At 50.5% G+C, this 17,953-nt stretch overlaps 1 protein-coding gene and 1 long non-coding RNA gene across 3 annotated transcripts in view; one reads left to right on the top strand and one right to left on the bottom strand.

Annotated features, from left to right (window-relative positions):
- Positions 1-546: 546 nt before the first annotated feature.
- PPP1R3B (protein phosphatase 1 regulatory subunit 3B) lies at positions 547-6,804 on the bottom strand. Its single transcript, XM_068941090.1, has 2 exons — positions 6,708-6,804; positions 547-3,701 (listed from the first exon to the last, which is right to left on the bottom strand). The coding sequence occupies exons 1-2, from the start codon at positions 6,719-6,721 to the stop codon at positions 2,810-2,812; spliced, it is 906 nt and encodes a 301-aa protein (XP_068797191.1). The 5' UTR covers positions 6,722-6,804; the 3' UTR covers positions 547-2,809.
- The window catches only part of LOC138067093 (uncharacterized), a 28,366-nt gene continuing 14,122 nt past the window's right edge, over positions 3,710-17,953 (top strand). Inside the window, exons 1-3 of one of the 2 annotated variants that reach the window (XR_011140750.1) lie at positions 3,710-6,160; positions 7,398-8,952; positions 9,983-13,929. This is a non-coding gene — a long non-coding RNA (uncharacterized lncRNA). Of the gene's footprint in view, positions 6,161-7,397; positions 13,930-17,953 lie in introns of both variants that reach the window. The other variant, XR_011140749.1, reaches the window with a different exon arrangement.

The following is a 17,953-nucleotide window of genomic DNA, read 5'->3' as shown; positions in this document are numbered from 1 at the left end:
ACAACAGGAATAACTAGTTTGAGGGGAGGAAGGGTTTGATTTTCAGTTCATTCTGGCATCAGAAGAGAGCCTGACCCTCCTAACATGATTGCACTCTTAGCATCCATCACACACCAGTACCTAGGCCAAGAGACAGAGCACAATGAAACCAAATCAGGCCTTGTGGGGTCCCCCCCTCCCCTTCCCCTATCTGGCAGTAGAAAAAAAAGTTACATGACAGACTGTCTCAAGATAAATGCAGAGACACCTGAAAAGGCTGTTCCTGACACTTCAAACATAGCATCACCGCACTCACTACCTGGGCTGCAGCCACCACCAAGACAATTGGTCCCTCCTGCTGCTCCAGAGGCTCTGGAAACAGCTAGAAGCATTCACACAGACAGGGAGACTAAATGAATAGGCAGGTCTTTCCTGTTTCAGGCAGGAGAGCCCACTGGCAGTGCGGGCTGCTCCCTGCCAAAGGCTGCTTGCAGGAAGCAGGTCCTGTTTCCAAACCACCTTCTCAGCCCTGTGGGCATTTAACTAAGAACACAGCAAAGTACACAGTCAATGTTTTGTTCCACCTTTATTTTAACAATCAGATAAAAACAGAACCACAGTTTTAAAAAGAGAGTCATTACGTTGCGATTATAAAGTGCATTTTTCACTTGAGTGTTGTGTACAAAAATATCTTTTAAAAAACAAACATGCAGAAAACCCCAAAAGGCACTTCCAGGCATAGAGTGAGGAGGGTAACCCCCTCACTTCTATGTTCACATTAGCAATGGAAAAGGGGAGAAGGGGAAAGGCCACAAGTAGTAGTTTTAAACCACTATTGGTCAGACAGTCAGTTCTGAGCCCATCTTTTACTTATGGTTTTGCTCTTCTAGCTCATCTTCCACACTCTTCCCTAAGCACACCACTTCCGTGGCCTGCAAACACACAGGCCCTGTAAGGAGATACCACCATCCACAGCACCCTGGACATACATGCCTTCCTTTGGGCCACCAACAGCCTTCCCCAGGCATGAGCACATGCTAGGAGTACACAGCTCTTCTACCGTCAGTGTTTTAGAGCATTAACATCACACACTAAGTCCTAGATCAGTATCACTCAGATTTAAGTCTAAAAACAGCTTCAAGCCAAGCCAGGCAGTGGTCCCTTAAGAGAGGGACCATGTTAGAGGATGCAGGCCAACACAGCTGATGCAGGAAGCTGTTTGAACAGAGATATCAAGCCTGATGAGCTCTGGGCTAGCAAATGAATTTGCTGCCTGGAATTAGTGATCAAGCACAGTGATGAGATGCATTGATGTTGGGTTCTGGGGGAAAAAAAAAGAAAAAAAAAGCAGCAGCAATTGAAAGCTAGTCATTCTTCCTGCAGGCTCTTCTTGTCCTTTCAGGATCCAACAGCAAACTCAGTACACCTAAGTTAGAGCAAAACAGCTCGGAAGTATTTTATATAGTAGTCTCCAGAATTAAAAGCTAAGTTTAAAAAAGTTAAGTAGTCTAGTACTTTGCTTCTGCCCCACCTCTCCAAGAGGTGGGCACCCCAAAAGACTATATAAAGCTTATGCACTAGAACAAAAATATACTCTTGACCTGTTTCTACAAACTACTCACCGCTCTCCCTTTGAGCATAGGGAATAAGTTATTCTGCTCAGCTAGTACACAAGAAGCTTTGAGATAAACAGGCAAACTGTGGCTGGGATTGCATGTACCACTACTTTCTCAGTCAAGTCACTTCCACCACAGTAGGCTCTGTGGCCTCTTCTTCATGGGACGTGGCAGAGAGCAGCTGCATGGTTTGTTCATGCTGAACTCCCACAACACCTCGACGCAGCTCTCTGCCCAGGCCCCAGCCATCCCAGGCAAAGACCCTGTTTTACAGTTTGTGGGCAAGAGAGCTGCATTTTCAGGATCCAGCAAAGCCAACAACTGACTTTAGATGTGCCTCAAGGAGAAAAGCATCATCTGTTACTTGCTATTTGAAAAAGGGAAGGTTTTGAAGAAAACCATCAAGGCTGTTAACAGCACCACACAGCTATAGCTTAGCTCTATTTTTAGCTAACACCACCAAGGGTATGATGAAAGCTTTTAAGATCAGCTGATAAAACAATTGGTGACTAAACATACACACATTCTCCTCGAGGGGCACATACATCTCCTAATAAGGCAGGCCACAGGGTCACATTTCCTATCATCACAGTTGCATTTTCATTTCCAAAACACCTCTTTGTCTCAAAGAGAGGGGACCCTATGCTACAGGGAAGGGTGCAAGAAGAGGACTCAGTCCCCCACCAGCCAATCAGTTTATAAGTTGTTATTTCCCAACAGGCACAGCTCAGCTTTGCAAGAGCTGTTCTGTGGCAAAGCCAAAGCGTGGCCCACTAAAGATACATGACAACACATTTGGAAAAGAGCTTGTTAAAACTAGCAAGCAACACACAAACCAGCCACCACTATATAGCTTAGACTGACAATACAAGCACTGTGGCAAGTGTTTCTCTGGAGACTAGCAGCTTTATAGAAGAGGAAGGACTAGCAGCAGTGAATGGACCAGCATCTCCTGTTCCTTTAAGGATCTGGAAAGCCAGCGGTCCAACTTGAGATGGGGAAGGTAGCCCACTAGGCCAGAGATGCTTCCCTGACCATGAGTCAGCCTCCAGCAGAGCGCTACACTCATCTCATTTTGCTGGGAGGCTCCTGCAGGACTACGTGAAGCATCTTTTTTTTTTTCCTCCATCTTTTGACACACCTCATGTTCAGACCAGCTCCCAAGCCTGCAGATGCACCAGCAACAGTTAGTCAATCAGGACTTGATCCCCAGATTAATAGTAAGGCCCTAACTTCTCATAGCCCGAGTAGCTTGGCCACTCGGGAAACAGGCCATAGGAGCACCGGGGACTCCCAAACTGGTCAAAGGCGCTTCCAAAGTCAGGGCCGCCTGAAGGGCGAAACGCTTCCTGGGCGGACTTCAGTTCTGATCGTATGATCCTGTAATTTGTGCCCTTATTGCTGTCCCAGTACACTTTCCCATTACACTCAAAGGAGACGGCAAACTCGACTCTTTCGTGGGACTGAATTCCCTCTGGCAAGCTGATGTCAAAGGAAAACGTGTCCCTGTCTGACCCCTCATACATATCCTTGACATATTGGCATGGGTAGTCTACATAGCTTTTCCAGGTGTCAAATGTCATCCTGATCTTCACAGTCTTTTCAAAAGCAAGATTCCTCACCTTCACTGTGCCCACAATAGACCGCTCCTTTAGTGTACAGTTTTCAAGGCACACACAGTCTGCCTGAAGTCGGTTTCTGAAGTCCAAGTAGTCCACAGAGGGCTGAACAAAATCCAGGACAAAGCTGTCTTTCTCAACTGTTGTCAGCCCCACGATGTCATCTATCAGCTCAGTGATATTGAAAGGAATATCTAGGGGATCATCAAATTCTGAGAACACCTTTACCATTGTCAGAGCAAAGCCTCTGCTATCTGCAAATGACACCTTCTTCTTCACCTTGTTTTCTGTGAAGGAGTTTGCTGCCTCTTCTGGTCTGCTCAGCTCAGTCTTGCTATTCAGCTGGATACAGGGCCGCAGCGGTTTAATTGGCTTTGGAGCAATTTTGCAGGCACGCTTCTCTCTTCGCAAAGGTGAAGGGCACAGGTACAGCTGCATTGCTATATCCACAGCCATTGCTTGTTTGTGAGGAAAGTAGTCTAAAACTCTGAAAGATAAGAAGCGTCAGTTTATGTTAGAGGAACCTTTTATGAACCTGACTTGTCAGACCACTGCTACTCTGCTTCCTCCCCTCCCTCCTCAGAGCTTAGCTTCCATCATCCACCCCCAAGTCCCTAAAGCGTCATTAAAGGCAAGTACTTATATGGTATGATGGACAGACATGTTCAGAAGTGTACTACAGCAGAAGAGGCTGAAGCAGAGCTTCTTGTGTCCTTCAAGCACAGGATCACCTCCAATTGCAGCTGGGCCAAAGCAACCATTTGAAACAAACCCTGCCAGGCTAGCAATAGCAGCCTGTGGAGCTTTTTTGACCCAAAGCAAAAGCCATGGCTGTGTCAGGTTTTGTGGTCAGCAGCAGGACAGGGATCATCACAGACTCCAGTGCGACCTAATGCAGTATTTCTGCTGTAGCTTCCTCCCTCCAGCAGAGACTCTCCCCACTGCACCAGACGATTTTGTAGGAACAGGAACCCATTTCATCACAAGCTGCTGTGTGCAACTGACCTCACCTTTCACCGAACCCTGAGCAGCAAGCTTTTTCAGAGGGAAAAAAAGCAGATACACCATGCACATTTGTCAGGTTGAACTACAGGTCAGCTGAGACAGTCCAGCAAGTTTTTTACCTCCAGTGCAGAGCTTGTTCCTCAAACCTCTGCAGCACTTGTGCCAAGCCTCTGGGAGATGTTGGCACAGCCACAGGGCTCAGTCAAGCACACCTACTCAAGGCTTACTGAGGCTTTGAAAAATAAGTACTTCCTCCAGAAGGCTCAGGCTGTGTGGTCCTCCACCACAGCCTTTCCTTCTCTAGGATCTGGCCCATACTTGGAGGGATGCAGCAGTCTCCTCTCTGGAGGAGCTTCCACTTGGCATTATTGCCTAGAGCTGCATCTGCAGGCAAACAGTTCTTAACACATCTCACTTGTCATTCCTTCCCTTACATTGAAGCTAGATTGGACATTCTTGGAAGAATTGATTTGGCCTGGCTCCAGATAAGCTCCAGGACACAGATTTATTGCATCCCTCTTCATAATCAGCTGGGGCACACCTGACCTTCAGCTCAGAGTATTCTCTGAATAAAAATTCCCTGCTTGACTGCAGATCATGCTCCAAACCTGCTCCCACTGCATGATCCACTGTGAGCCAGCAGCAGTAGTAGCAGTCCGCTGACCACATGATACACCAGTGCTCAAGCTGCCAAAATACTCCTGGCCAGCTCCAATACAGGACTGCAGTCCCCATGCCAAGAAAAAGCAGAACAACACTCCTCCGATTCAGCCCTTTAGCTCCCCACCCTGCAATGCCAACAGAGCAGCTCTGAGGGGTCTTTCACAGCATCCATTCAGCAAGGGCATCTGCTTATTCAGAGTACACATGCCAAGGCCTGCTCCTCAACACACCCACCGCCTAGCTGCTTCTGGGCAGCCACATCAGATGGACAGCAGACCCACCTGTCTGCTAACACCATTCTGCTCAGCTCTACCTGGTTTCACCAAGTTTTTATTCATACATGCTTTAAATAAGTCACTTCCTCCTTTAAAATAAGGCAGCCTCTTATCTAGGTCAGCTTCTCCATTAGTCTCATCTTTTCCCAGCAGAAGTTATTTAACTGAATTCCCATAGCTGCAAAAAAACCCAACTTTTCTTAGTAAGCCTCAGATATTCCTGATTTTTTTTTTTAAAAATGAAGAGGCATGCAATATCCAGCCCAATTTGCATTACTTAGTCCTTAGTGTGGCAAAAGGTCCACAGTAGAGCTTTTCTTACCCACTATTAAATTGAGCAGCCCACTCCACAAACTGGCTGCAGTTTCCAGCTCGTGTTATGCTCCAGACCTCACTTTCAGCTCTTGATTTGAGGTTCAGCCAAATCCCCAACTCACAATCATACAGAGAACAGTCCCCCTTTCACAGCTAATATCAGCCATAACTCCAGATAGTTTGATGGTGAGAGCAGAAAACATAAGTTTTAAGAGCTCACATGGCAAAGCGAGTTCAGGAAGAGGAGGAAGCAAGGCAGGGGGGAAGAGAGGCAGCCCTTTGCAGTTATGGAGACAGCTTCCTTTTTCCTCCTCTAAAAAAGGAGGGAGGAGACTAGACTTTGCTGTTTGTACCCAAAAACCTCTTCTGGCAGTTTCATCCTCTCCAGGAAGAGACATCCCTGCTCATGCTTCCCTCCATTTTCAAAAAGGAGCTCAGAGCAAGGGAATTTTTCACATTCACAATTATCAAAAGCCTCAGATTGCAGAGGCAATCTGCACCTTTCAGCACCACTTTTATGTAGGCTCCTTCTGCTACCCTTCACTGACAGCTTGACATGCAGCAGCCCTCAGACCAGCTGCAGGAAGTTTTTAGAGGTTATATGCTGCCATTCTGTTTTTCAGCCCTCCATCACTCCTGGTTGGGAAAAAGGCCAAGCTGTTCCTACAGTCCAGCCCTGTCCTTACAGGCAAGTATCTGAAGTCCAGGCAATGCATGTTAACCCTGCTATAGCCAGTCTCCTCCACCCACATGCACAAAGCACAGCTCTTCAGGCCTCTCCTATGCAGCTGAAACCAGATGAGAGAGCCAGAAACAACCAGGTTTCTCCTCTCTTGGAGGAAGCTGGCACAGAGCCTGGCACAAGCCACAGATCCTCCACCAGCACCTTGCCTCACAGGAAGCAGAGGCAGGAGGCCTAACAAATTCATCACTGCCCCAGGGCTACCCCTCACAGCAGCTGTGGTCCACCAGGCCCAAACAGCCAGGCTTGGGAGGGGGAGGAACTGATGTAAGAAATCAAGGGGGCACCCCAGAAGCCAAATCCAAGGCCAGAGCAAACCCCATAGGGCCTCCACAACTGAGACCTGTGAATATCATCACCACAGTGATGAGGCCAGGGCAGAAAGAGAGCTAGGACAGACCCACTGCCCAGGTACCTCAGGCACTCGCTGGGGAGCAGGGCAGACACCGGATGAAACCCCCCCCCCCAACATGCACGACCCCCCCGGCCGTACCTTGTGCAGTGCATGAGATCCCCACTGCCGGCCCGACCCGCTGCCCGCGCCGCTCCCGGACCCGGCGCCTTAAAAGCGCCCGGCCGCGCCGCGCCTCCTCCCCGCACCGCCCGCCCGCGCGCCGCAGCCAATGAGCGCACTCCGAACGCGGCGGGCGGGCCAATGGGCGGGCGGTGCGGCGGGTGAGGGGGGGGGCACCCGCGTCCCCCCCCCCCACCCCGCGGCAACCGCGGGCGCTTACGGAGGGCAAAAAAAGGGGGGAGGGTGTGCATTTATTCTGGGCACTTGCGGCACCCCTGGGTGCTGAGAGCCTGCTCCGCCCTGGCTGGGTTTAATCTGCCCGTGGGCTCATCCAGGCTCCTTGGCTTGGGATCACGATGCAGCCTTGAGGCTTGCAACACCCCCCCCCCCCAAAAAAAAAAAAAAAAAAAACTAGGCGACCCTCCCGTACGTGGAAGGGGGGAACCTCCTATTTCAGCCCCCTCTGTCTGAGTTTGTCCCGTCAGGAGGTACAAGCTCTGTTTTGGGCCTCGGACGCTTGCTTGGAAGCACGGAGAAGCTTAGAAGGACTGAGCTTGGTGGAGGATGCATACAGGCAGATAAGAAGGGCTACAGGATTTTTATTTTTATTTTTATTTTTATTTATTTTATTTTATTTTTTTTTTTTTTTTACTTTTTTGCTTGTGGCAGGAAAGCCTTTTTTGGGCACTGATCTTCTTGACTGGGCTGGCTCAGGATGTTTCGGCGCTCGGGTTTACTCGCACGTCCACATCTTGTGACTGCAGCGCCAGCCAGCAGGTCTACGCTGACGCTGGGTGGGTGGGGAAGCACCTCGATGTGGAAATCTCGAGGGGATACTTCGACACACTCTTTCCTGGCACCGTTTATGGTGTGAGACGGAAAAAAACGACTTCCTCGCAGAAATGACTTTCGTTAGGAAAAAAAACACCTGCGGGACCCGACAGGCGCAGAGGCCAAGGCGAAGGGAGTATCCGTCCTGGCTTGTGCGAGGGGCTGGGAAGGCGTTTCTGACACTCCGGGGGTGTCCATTAGGCAAGCTGCTGCTCTGGCATGGACCCCTGCTCGCATTGCAAGAGGCCAGCCAGGTTAGGGAGTCTCCGTGGCTGCCCTCCTGCCACGGGTCAGCCTCTCTGCCCCCCGAGACTGCTCCCGAGTCCGCTCCAGCGCGGAGTCCCACGTCTCCAGCGATCTCCTGCCACGTGCGTGCAGGGAAGTGGCTTTGGGAGCGAGAACTGGCGCCGCGGGCAAGCAGCAGAGGCTGTAACACCTGCCGGGAGGTGGGGACGGTGCCTTCTTCCCGTGGCAACGTCAGGGGATAATAGCGTTTGCTTCTCTTTTGCTGCATCTGGCCTCTAAGTGCGCAGCTGTGAGCAATGCTCTCTCTCCCCTCCCCTTACAGAGCATAAAAGCAGGGATGAAGCGTTGATGTTTGCTTGCAAGCAACTTGTGGGAGCACACACAGAGCTGTTGTTAAACCTGGAGACTCCCTGCTGTATGCTGTAATTTCGTAAGCTTATCACTCTGTGGGGCGGAAGGATTTCACTGAGGGAAGACGAGCATTGTTTTAGCCTTAGAAGCTCCCATTCTTAGACAAAGGAGATTGCAAGGAGATTTAGAGAAGTTGGGGAGAGAGAGAGCTGAGAGATGTATCCACTACAGCAGCCTTGCAGGCTTACGGCAATGTTTTGCCTGCCCCGATAGGGTGGTATTTCAGCATGTGCTATTTAGCGAAAGGTTTTCAGCAGGGCTAGGAGGAACTGTGGTCGGATTCGCCCCAGGAGCTATAGAGAGAGCCATGTACGGCTGTCAGGCTCATGGGCCCTCTCCACTGCTTCCCTGGCCTCCTCTAGGCAGGGTCGCCCCGACCTGGGCTTGGCATTGCAGGTTTGGCCTGTCAGACAGGGCCAAGTGGAAGTGGTAAGTTTAATGAGATGGCCCTAAAAACAGGGAGGCCCCAGCCTAGCTTGTGCCTGTTGCTCTGCTCCATCACAGGTTTCTTGTGACACGCTTGTGTGACAGCTGTCTGAGACCACAGAGATGCTGAGGGAGATACTGGCTGGCCTTGGAGCTGTGAAAATTTTGGTAATCTGGCTGTGTGAACTAAGAAGCTAATACATGCAAGGTGGCTTAGGGTCTATTTCTGCTCTCTGATTAAGGCCCTGTTTGCCGTGGCCAGGGCAGGGTGTTTCACAACTGCTGCCTGGTATTTGCCCCCAAAGCAAAGGTAGGTAGAAATCGGTGCGGGGCGTTGTGGCGGGCTGTGGACACAGGCTGTTATCTTTCGGGAGCTGAGATAAGGGCTATATTTAGCTCTGTGCTTGGCCCTTGCGCGTGGGGGGGCTCAATGGCTTCCACACACACCTTTCCACCCTTCCTACTGTGTCAGGGATGGGGCAGAGCTGGACTGGCTACGGGGAAGCCCAGCGGGCTCAAGTAGGTCCTTGGGGACCCTTTTGGGCTTTGCCGCCACAAGGGTTTGGCAGCTCCCCCCCACCCCACCCCAGGGGGAGAGGGCTGGCGAGAAAGGGCAGCGGGGCCCGGCGGGTTGTGTAATGCCGCCGCGCTGCGGCGGGGCCAAGGCTCAAGGGCGAGTGTTGTAAACCTGTGGGATGGGATGGGTCTCCATCCCCAGGGACAGCAGCAAAGAGGCTGCGCTCCTCGTGCTCTGACCTGTTGCAATGGTGAGGCTCGCCAGTGGTTTCCAAACTGGCCGTACTGAGAAGCTGCTGCTGCCTTTGAGCCAGGCCCTGGTGTTTACCTCAAGCAGAGGAGGGGTTTTCTTTTTTTTTTTTTTTTTTTTAAAAAGTCCATTTGCCTGTGACAAGGCCGTGAGGGCAATGCTGAAGTAATTTTCACCAGGTGTTGCCTCATGTCAAAATGCTGAAGGGGAGACTAATTTTGGAGTCTTTTTTGTCATTGGGAACACGTGATCCAGGAGGAAAGCCTGCCCAAAATAGTAAAGACTATTTTGGGCAGCGCTGAGGCATGGCAGGAGAGTTGGGGCCAGTGCGGGGCCCTGGGAGCAGTGGTGGGCGGCCGTGGGTCTTACTGGCCTCCAGAAAGGACATGTCAGCAGCTTAGTTGTGTATCTGTCCGGCTGCCAGTCCTGCCTCATCCCTACCTCAGGTCTGATGGGCATCACCTGGTAGCTCCTGTGCACAGCTCCCATAGGGTCACAGCAAACCCTGCTCCACCAAGGAGAAGTCCTGCAAAGTCCCGCTGGGTGAGGGGAACCCTCTCTTTTATTGCCACAGGGTGCAAACTCCTGCAGCTGCCTCAGGAAATTAGGCAGCAAGCGTTCAACATCTGACAGCGTCAAAGGAAATCCTGCTCTGGGTCTCCTGACTGTGTGGCGCCGTGAGGCAGTGGCCCCATCACCGCTTCTGGCTTCGTCCAGAGACGAGGAGCTACTGCAGCGCACTGGCAGGGAGCCCGAGGGAGGAGATTTACCTTGGCATGGCTCCCTTTGGATCTCATGTGGGCAGAGATGGTCAAGCACCCTGAGGAACGTGTACTCTGCCCTACTTAAGGCTGTGGCACCTTCCGCTCCAGCACAGAGAAGACAATGCGGGGGCCAGACACAAAAGCTGGCCTGGGGCTGTGTGCTGCAGAAAACACCAGGCGGTTTAAAACTGTTGCCTCTTAATAATGAATAGGCCCAGCAACAGAGACCGTGAAAGTCCTTGCAAAATGGGTGGCTATGGGGGAGGGAATGAGTGCAGCGAAGTTACAAATGAGTCCTAAGGGAAGCTGCTCCCCACAAGGAAAAAGGGAGTGAAGAGTGACGAAATGATTGGCAGGCAGGAACAACAAAGAGGGAAGTCCTTGGCCAAGCACACAAGGAGATAGTCAAAGATGTTACGGTGATGCAAAGGTGAGGTCCTGTATGCGGGGTACCAAGGTTAAAACAACCTCTTCTTCAAAAGCTGGGAACCTAAAAGTAGGTGAGTCGCTCCAAGGAGAGAAGGGGGGGCCTCCTGCTCTCTGAAGGTCTACAATGTTCTCTCCAGAGAGCTGCTCCATGACCTTGCTTTCATGCTGTCTACAGGTTTCCTTGCCATTAGTGAAGCCCTGGGAAAATCATCGCAAAAGCAAGGAGGTTGGTTGTCTGCCCCAAGGTTGCACTAATCAATGCAACAATGGTGTACCTGTCCTTACAGGGATTTTTCTTGAGAACATCCCTTTCTCCCCTAGTGAACATGGGGATGGAGACCTATGGACTATGCTTTGGTTGATGCAAAGAAACACGGTGACTTGCCATCTCCTGTGCTGTTTGTTTGCAACCTGGAGTTACCTGGCTGTGTCAATGTGATGTGCAAAACCTGTCTGTAAGTTGTACATGCCCTCCTACATGAAGGCAACGAGCAGCATAGAGACACAGCCTCTTGAAGGCAAAAGCTTGGACTAGAATCTAAAATCCTCAAAATTCACTGTATGCCCTTGTAGCAGAGGGACAGCAAGGTCTCTGGTGGAACGATGAGGGAGATTAAATTATTTTAATAATTATTTCCGTTGATACAGTAATGTGATTGCAGAGAGAGAAGAGAGGCTCTGTTCCTCAGGCAGGCTAAATCTGTCCAGATGCATTGACTCCAGCATCGCTTGGCTTGTTTACACCACCCGAGTGTCTGGCTTGCTGGACTTGGATCTACCCTCGATGCACAACTCATGGTGAAGCAATGTATGTTTTAACTGTGGTGCCCTAGAAAGACTGCAAACCTTATTTGATGGGGAAGATATCTTGGGAACTTGCATGTAGCCAGACTTGGGGACTCTGAGGGCAAATTCTTGCGTGACAGACTGCACTTTGCTTGCAAGTCACTTCTTGTATGCTGACAAAGGCTGAGAGAGGAGGTCAGACTGAGTGATGCATGTAGTTCTTGGTAATACATACAGTCCTAAACTCTCTTCAAGGGTTCATGCCTCTCAGATAGGGCTCTTTCAGTATCTAGGCTCTCTCTACTGCAAACGGAATGGTCAGTCCCTCCCTGAAACGTTTAGTCTCATCCTAACATCAACGTCAGTAAAAGATGGGCTCACTTGCTTTCCAGGCTTGCCTATCTTTCTGCATCACTACCGAGGGAATCTGAAAACCAGCAGGAGCAACATGCCTGACTTTTAAATGGCATCCCAAGCAAGTACCGTAGGCCATAGCAACAGTAGAGGCAAGAAGCGAGGCGAGGATGCTGAGGAAGGCGGCTAAAGCTGCTTGCATCTGCAGCCTTTGCGTTCCTTGAAAGCATTTTGCAAGAGTAACCTGCGCTTGTTTAATTGAAAGTGTTAATGTAATCCCAGGAAAAACCTGATGATATACAAAGACTTTTCCCAATTAACCCAAAGCTTGAAGGTTTCCTTCTTACAGAAACTGTTTGCGAGACTCCTCCTGTGGTCATTATTGCACTTAAGTCACATGTCAAACGCAGCTAAGCAGGTCACTTGAGATCGCAGGTTTTTGTGCATGCAAATACCTCCCATCAGCCCTGCACAGTGTATTTGTACTGGACCAAGTACGTCCGAACTTGGGTTGGAGAAGGCAGAATTTAGGAGATGTGCCTGCAAAAAGAATCAGGTCAGGAATAGCTCTGACAGGATCTGGCAAGCAGGCTATTTATTCATAGGAAGCCTGCTGCTGGCTTCAGTCAGGGAGGAGGAAGTCAGGCCATCAGACAATACTTTGAGCAGCATTCAAGTGCCGACAGCTGGGAATGGCATGAGTCCTGAGCCCATGGAGCCTGTGAATGTTTTTGGCCATCTCCTTCATCCCCTTCTCCTCCAGCCTTTCCTCATCTTCTATTGCTGATTGACCCTATTTCCATCAAGCGTGCAGAAGAGAAGGGGGCCAGCAGGCTGGTGCAAGAACCCCTGGGTTCCTGCAGTGATGGAAACCCAACATAAAGAAAATGCAACTCCCCCTCAAAATAAGTAAAAGAAAGTGCTTCGTGTCTGTCAGGTTTCCCTGGGTACTGCTGTTCCTGCACAGAAGTTAGTGCTGCAGGACAGGTGAAGGTGCCGCAGACAAAACGGGTGGTGAAGGGGAGGGTCCTTGCCCTTGTAAGACAAGGGATCAGCCCACATGGATCTGAACCAGGTGGCACAGCAAAGCTGGAAAAATGCACTGAAAGCCTGGCAGTGTAAGGAAGCCAGTAAATTGAAATAAATGAGATGGTTCTGAAAGTCATCACAAGGAAGCTGGGAATGGGATTTGTTGATTTATCTGCTCCTGAGAAAGGAGCGACAAATCGAGAAGAGTGAAAATAGGCAGTTCATAGCAGCTGAATGTCCCCTTGGTGGCTATGCTCTGTTTTGGGAAACTGTGTTTTGAGACAAGGAGTGAATGTAGTATCGCTTTTTCATTTCCTAGGCAGAAGGACAGCAATGTGGCCCTCAATCTAAACCTGGCACACGCAAACACATACATTCACAGATGCATCCACATGGACACACTAATGCACATATGCATGCTCATGTAAGAATCTGTCTACTTGCAAAGATGAAAGAAGTCCATGATGAGCCCTATGCTCAGATAAGCTCAAAGAGCAAAACTTCATCTACCATTGAGCTTTGCAGTTGCAGAGAAAAAAGAAACCTAGTCTCACAGATTTTGATCTTCCTTAGGTTCTGTTCCTTTTTTTCCTCCTCCCAACTGCAATGACAAAGTCAGGTGCCTCTTCTGAAAGAGAAATGCCTTTCAGTCTCTACTGGTAGGCCATCTTTGCTAGCTTTTTGAAATACTTTGGTTCCCACTGCATCAGTCCAATTTTGTGCAGTACCACTCCATCAAAACTAATAGTGCAATGCTGAAATATTGCAGGCGGGTGGTACCTGCACTCTTAAACCCTACATTAATTATTTCTGTTCATCTAAAGTTCTCCTCAGAACATGAGGTTTCCGGTGACTTTCAGGCTCTCAGTAACAGCCTGGAAGAGAGAAAGCACTGTATTTTTTAAAGCTGGTCACAGCAACTTGATTATCTGAGGATCACGGAGCACTTTGGATCCCTTTGTCACCATGTCTCTGAGAGACAAGTGTGCTGTTGTATCCAGGATGAGGGCTGTACATCAGGTCTGGCTATCTCACAAACAGAGGACCGGCTCAACTCACGTGCTGCCAACGTTCTCAACTCTCTTTGGTGGCATGGCCTCAGAATAACCACAAGCTCTTCCTCCTGACTCCCCGTCCTTCAAGATGATTACTCATACTTGTGAGTTCCTCCATGGGAGCCCTTGTGAGGGCTCATGCACCTCGGCTTGTTGATGCTGTCATCTGGGTTTGAGCTGGCTGGCAACTTTGGGACAACCTTTGTAGCCTTTGGTCCTGTAGCCAGCAGCCTGATGGTTGTGGTGGGATTCGCGCAGGTCCTCCAAATTGGCTTGTGTCCTTCAAAAGCTAGGCAGAATTCTCTTAGCTCAATAAAATCAGGTAATCAAATACTATTTGATTTAAGAGCTTACACCAAGCTGTACGTATCAGCTCCCAGTGACCTCCCCTGCACACTGGGCCTGATCCAGCCTGTATTATGACACAGTTTGGGATTTACACCATTCTCCTGCAAACAACGGCACGCTGTGTGTGCAGGATAGAGCTACCCTGGCATCCACCCTGCCTCCAAGCTTTTTAACACCTCCATCTTAAACGTGAGCTCAGGCAGCTATAAATAGCAAACAGTGGCCCCTGGTTAACCCAGGGGCTTTGATCACAGAATCACACAGAATCGTTTAGGTTGGAAGGGACCTCTGGAGATCATCTCGTCCAACCTCCCTGCTCAAGCAGGGTCACCTAGAGCATATTGCCCAGGATCACATCCAGACGGGTTTTGAATATCTCCAGCGAAGGAGACTCCACCACCCCTCTGGGCAACCTGTTCCAATGCTCTGTCACCCTCACAGTGAAGAAGTTTTTTCTCAGGTTCAGATGGAACTTCCTGTGGTTCAGTTTCTGCCCATTGCCTCTTGTCCTGTTGCTGGGCACCACGGAGAAGAGGCTGGCCTCATCCTCTTGACACTCCCCCTTCAGATACTTGTACACGTTGATGAGATCCCCTCTCAATCTTCTCTTCTCCAGGCTGAACAGGCCCAGCTCTTGCAGTCTTTCTTCATAGGAGAGATGCTCCAGCCCTCTAATCATCTTGGTAGCCCTCCGCTGGACTCTCTCCAGGAGTGCCATGTCTCTCTTGTACTGGGGAGCCCAGAACTGGACACAGTACTCCAGGTGAGGCCTCACCAGGGCTGAATAGAGGGGCAGGATCACCTCCCTCGACCTGCTGGCAACACTCTGCCTAATGCACCCTAGGATCCCATTGGCCTTCTTGGCCACAAGGGCACACTGCTGGCTCATGTTTAACTTGTTGTCCACCAGCACTCCCAGGTCCTTCTCGGCAGAGCTACTTTCCAATAGGTCAGTCCCCAGCCTGTACTGGTGCATGGGATTATTCCTGCCTAGGTGCAGGACCTTGCACTTGCCTTTGTTGAACTTCATGAGGTTCCTCTCTGCCCACCTCTCCAGCCTGTCCAGGTCCCTCTGAATGGCAGCACAGTCTTCTGGTGTGTCAGCCACTCCCCCCAGTTTAGTATCATCAGCAAACTTGCTGAGGGTGCACTCTGTGCCTTCCTCCAGGTCATTGATGAATATATTGAACAAGACTGGGCCCAGGACTGACCCCTGGGGGACACCACTAGCCACAGGCCTCCAACTTGACTCTGCGCCATTCACCACAACCCTCTGAGCTCGGCCATCCAGCCAGTTCTCAAGCCACCTCACTGTCCACTCATCTAGCCCACACTTCCTGAGCTTACCTAGGAGGATGTGATGGGAGACAGTGTCAAAAGCCTTGCTGAAGTCCAGAAAGACAACATCCACTGCTCTGCCCTCATCTACCCAGCCAGTCATTCTGTCATAGAAGGCTATCAGATTGGTCAAGCATGATTTCCCTTTGGTGAATCCATGCTGACTACTCCTGATCACCTTCTTGTCCTCCAGATGCTTAGTGATGACCTCCAGGATGAGCTGTTCCATCACCTTTCCCGGGATGGAGGTGAGGCTGACAGGCCTGTAGTTTCCTGGCTCCTCCTTCTTGCCCTTTTTGAAGACTGGCGTGACATTGGCTTTCTTCCAGTCCTCAGGCACCTCTCCTGATCTCCAGGACCTTTCAAAGATGATGGAGAGAGGCCTAGCGATAACATCCGCCAGCTCCCTCAGCACTCGTGGGTGCATCCCATCGGGGCCCATGGATTTGTGGATGTCAAGTTTGGACAAAAGATCTCTAACCCGATCCTCCTCAACCAAGGGAGAGTCTTCCTTTCTCCAGCCTTCCTCTCTTGTCTCCAAGGTCTGGAATTCGTCAGGACTGGCCTTAGCAGTGAAGACAGAAGCAAAGAAGGCATTCAATAACTCTGCCTTCTCTGTATCCTTTGTCACCAGGGCACCCGCCCCTTTCAGCAGCGGGCCCACGTTTTCCCTAGTCTTCCTTTTGCTATTGATGTATTTGAAGAAGGCCTTCTTGTTGTCCTTGACATCCCTTGCCAGATTTAATTCCAACTGGGCCTTAGCCTTCCTTGTCGCATCCCTGCACACTCTGACAACGTCCCTGTATTCCTCCCAAGTGGCCTGTCCCCTTTTCCACATTCTGTACACTTCCTTCTTCTGCTGGAGTTTGGCCAGGAGTTCCTTGCTCATCCATGCAGGTCTCCTGCCCGCTTTGCTGAACTTCTTCCTCAGAGGGATGCACTGATCCTGAGCCTGGAGGAAGTGACGCTTGAATATTAACCAGCTCTCTTGGACCCCTCTTCCTTCTAGGGCCCTACCCCAGGAGATTCCCCTAAGTAGGTCCCCGAAGAGGCCAAAGTCAGCTCTCCTGAAGTCCAGCGTTGCAATCCTACTCATTGCCCTGCTCCCTCCTCGCAGGATCCTGAACTCCACCATCTCATGGTCACTGCAGCCAAGGCTGCCCCCAACCTTCACATCTCCAACTAGACCTTCTTTGTTCGTTAGTACAAGGTCTAGCATTGCACCTCTCCTCGTTGGCGTCTCCACCACCTGGGTCAAGAAATTATCATCAATGCTCTGCAGGAACCTCTTTGACTGTTTGTGCCTAGCTGTGCTGTCTTCCCAACAGATGTCAGGGTGGTTGAAGTCTCCCATGAGAACCAGGGCCTGTGATCGTGAGGCTTCTTCCAGCTGTCTGTAGAAGGCCTCATCGACGACTTCCTCCTGATCAGGTGGCCTGTAGTAAACCCCCACAACAGTGTCACCCATGTTACCCTGCCCTTTAATCCTTACCCATAGGCTCTCAACTTGCTCTTCATCCACCCCGAGGCAGAGCTCCATACATTCTAGTTGCTCCCTCACATAAAGAGCAACTCCACCCCCTCGCCTTCCTGGCCTGTCTTTCCTAAAAAGCACATAGCCATCCATGACAGCATCCCAGTCATGTGAACTATCCCACCATGTCTCTGTAACTGCAATGAGATCATGGCCCTGCAACCGCACACAGGTCTCTAACTCTTCCTGCTTATTCCCCATGCTGCGTGCATTGGTATACAGGCATTTGAGAGAGCCAGTCAAGCACACAGGCTTCCCAGAAGAGGTGCAAGAGGATCCTCCATAGCCATGTTGCATGCTGTCTCCCCTGGTTGTATGCACCCGCTGGAGGCATCCTGACTTGAACGGTGTTTTACTGACTCCCCTGCCACTATACCACTCCCCTTCCCCCATCTTGCCTAGTTTAAAGCCCTCCTTACCAGGCTGGCCAATCTGTTGGCAAAGATGCGCGTGCCCCGCTTGGTAAGGTGGATCCCGTCTCTCCCCATCAGCTGTTGATCTTCAAACAGGGTCCCATGGTCATAGAAACCAAAGCCCTGTTGCCAACACCAGCGGCGCAGCCAGCTGTTAACTTGGAAAATTCGTCTACTCCTCCTCCTGTCCTTTCCCCTCACAGGCAAGATTGAGGAGAAAACGACCTGGGCTCCCAGACCCTTCACCACCATTCCCAGAGCTCTGAAGTCCCGTTTGATGGTTTCCAGTTTGCCTTTCGTGTCATTAGCACCCACATGGAAGATCAGCAGAGGGTAGTAGTCCGACGCGTGGACAAGCCTTGGCAGTCTTTCCACGACATCTCTTATTCGAGCCCCTGGCAGGCAGCAAACCTCTCTGGACAAGAGATCAGGTCGGCAGATAGGTGCCTCTGTCCCCTGCAGCAGGGAGTCACCCACAACAATCACTCGCCGTTT

Source organism: Struthio camelus, chromosome 4, assembly GCF_040807025.1.
Source record: "Struthio camelus isolate bStrCam1 chromosome 4, bStrCam1.hap1, whole genome shotgun sequence".
Lineage (NCBI taxonomy): Eukaryota > Metazoa > Chordata > Aves > Struthioniformes > Struthionidae > Struthio > Struthio camelus.
This window is presented reverse-complemented; position numbering and strand designations above follow the sequence as displayed.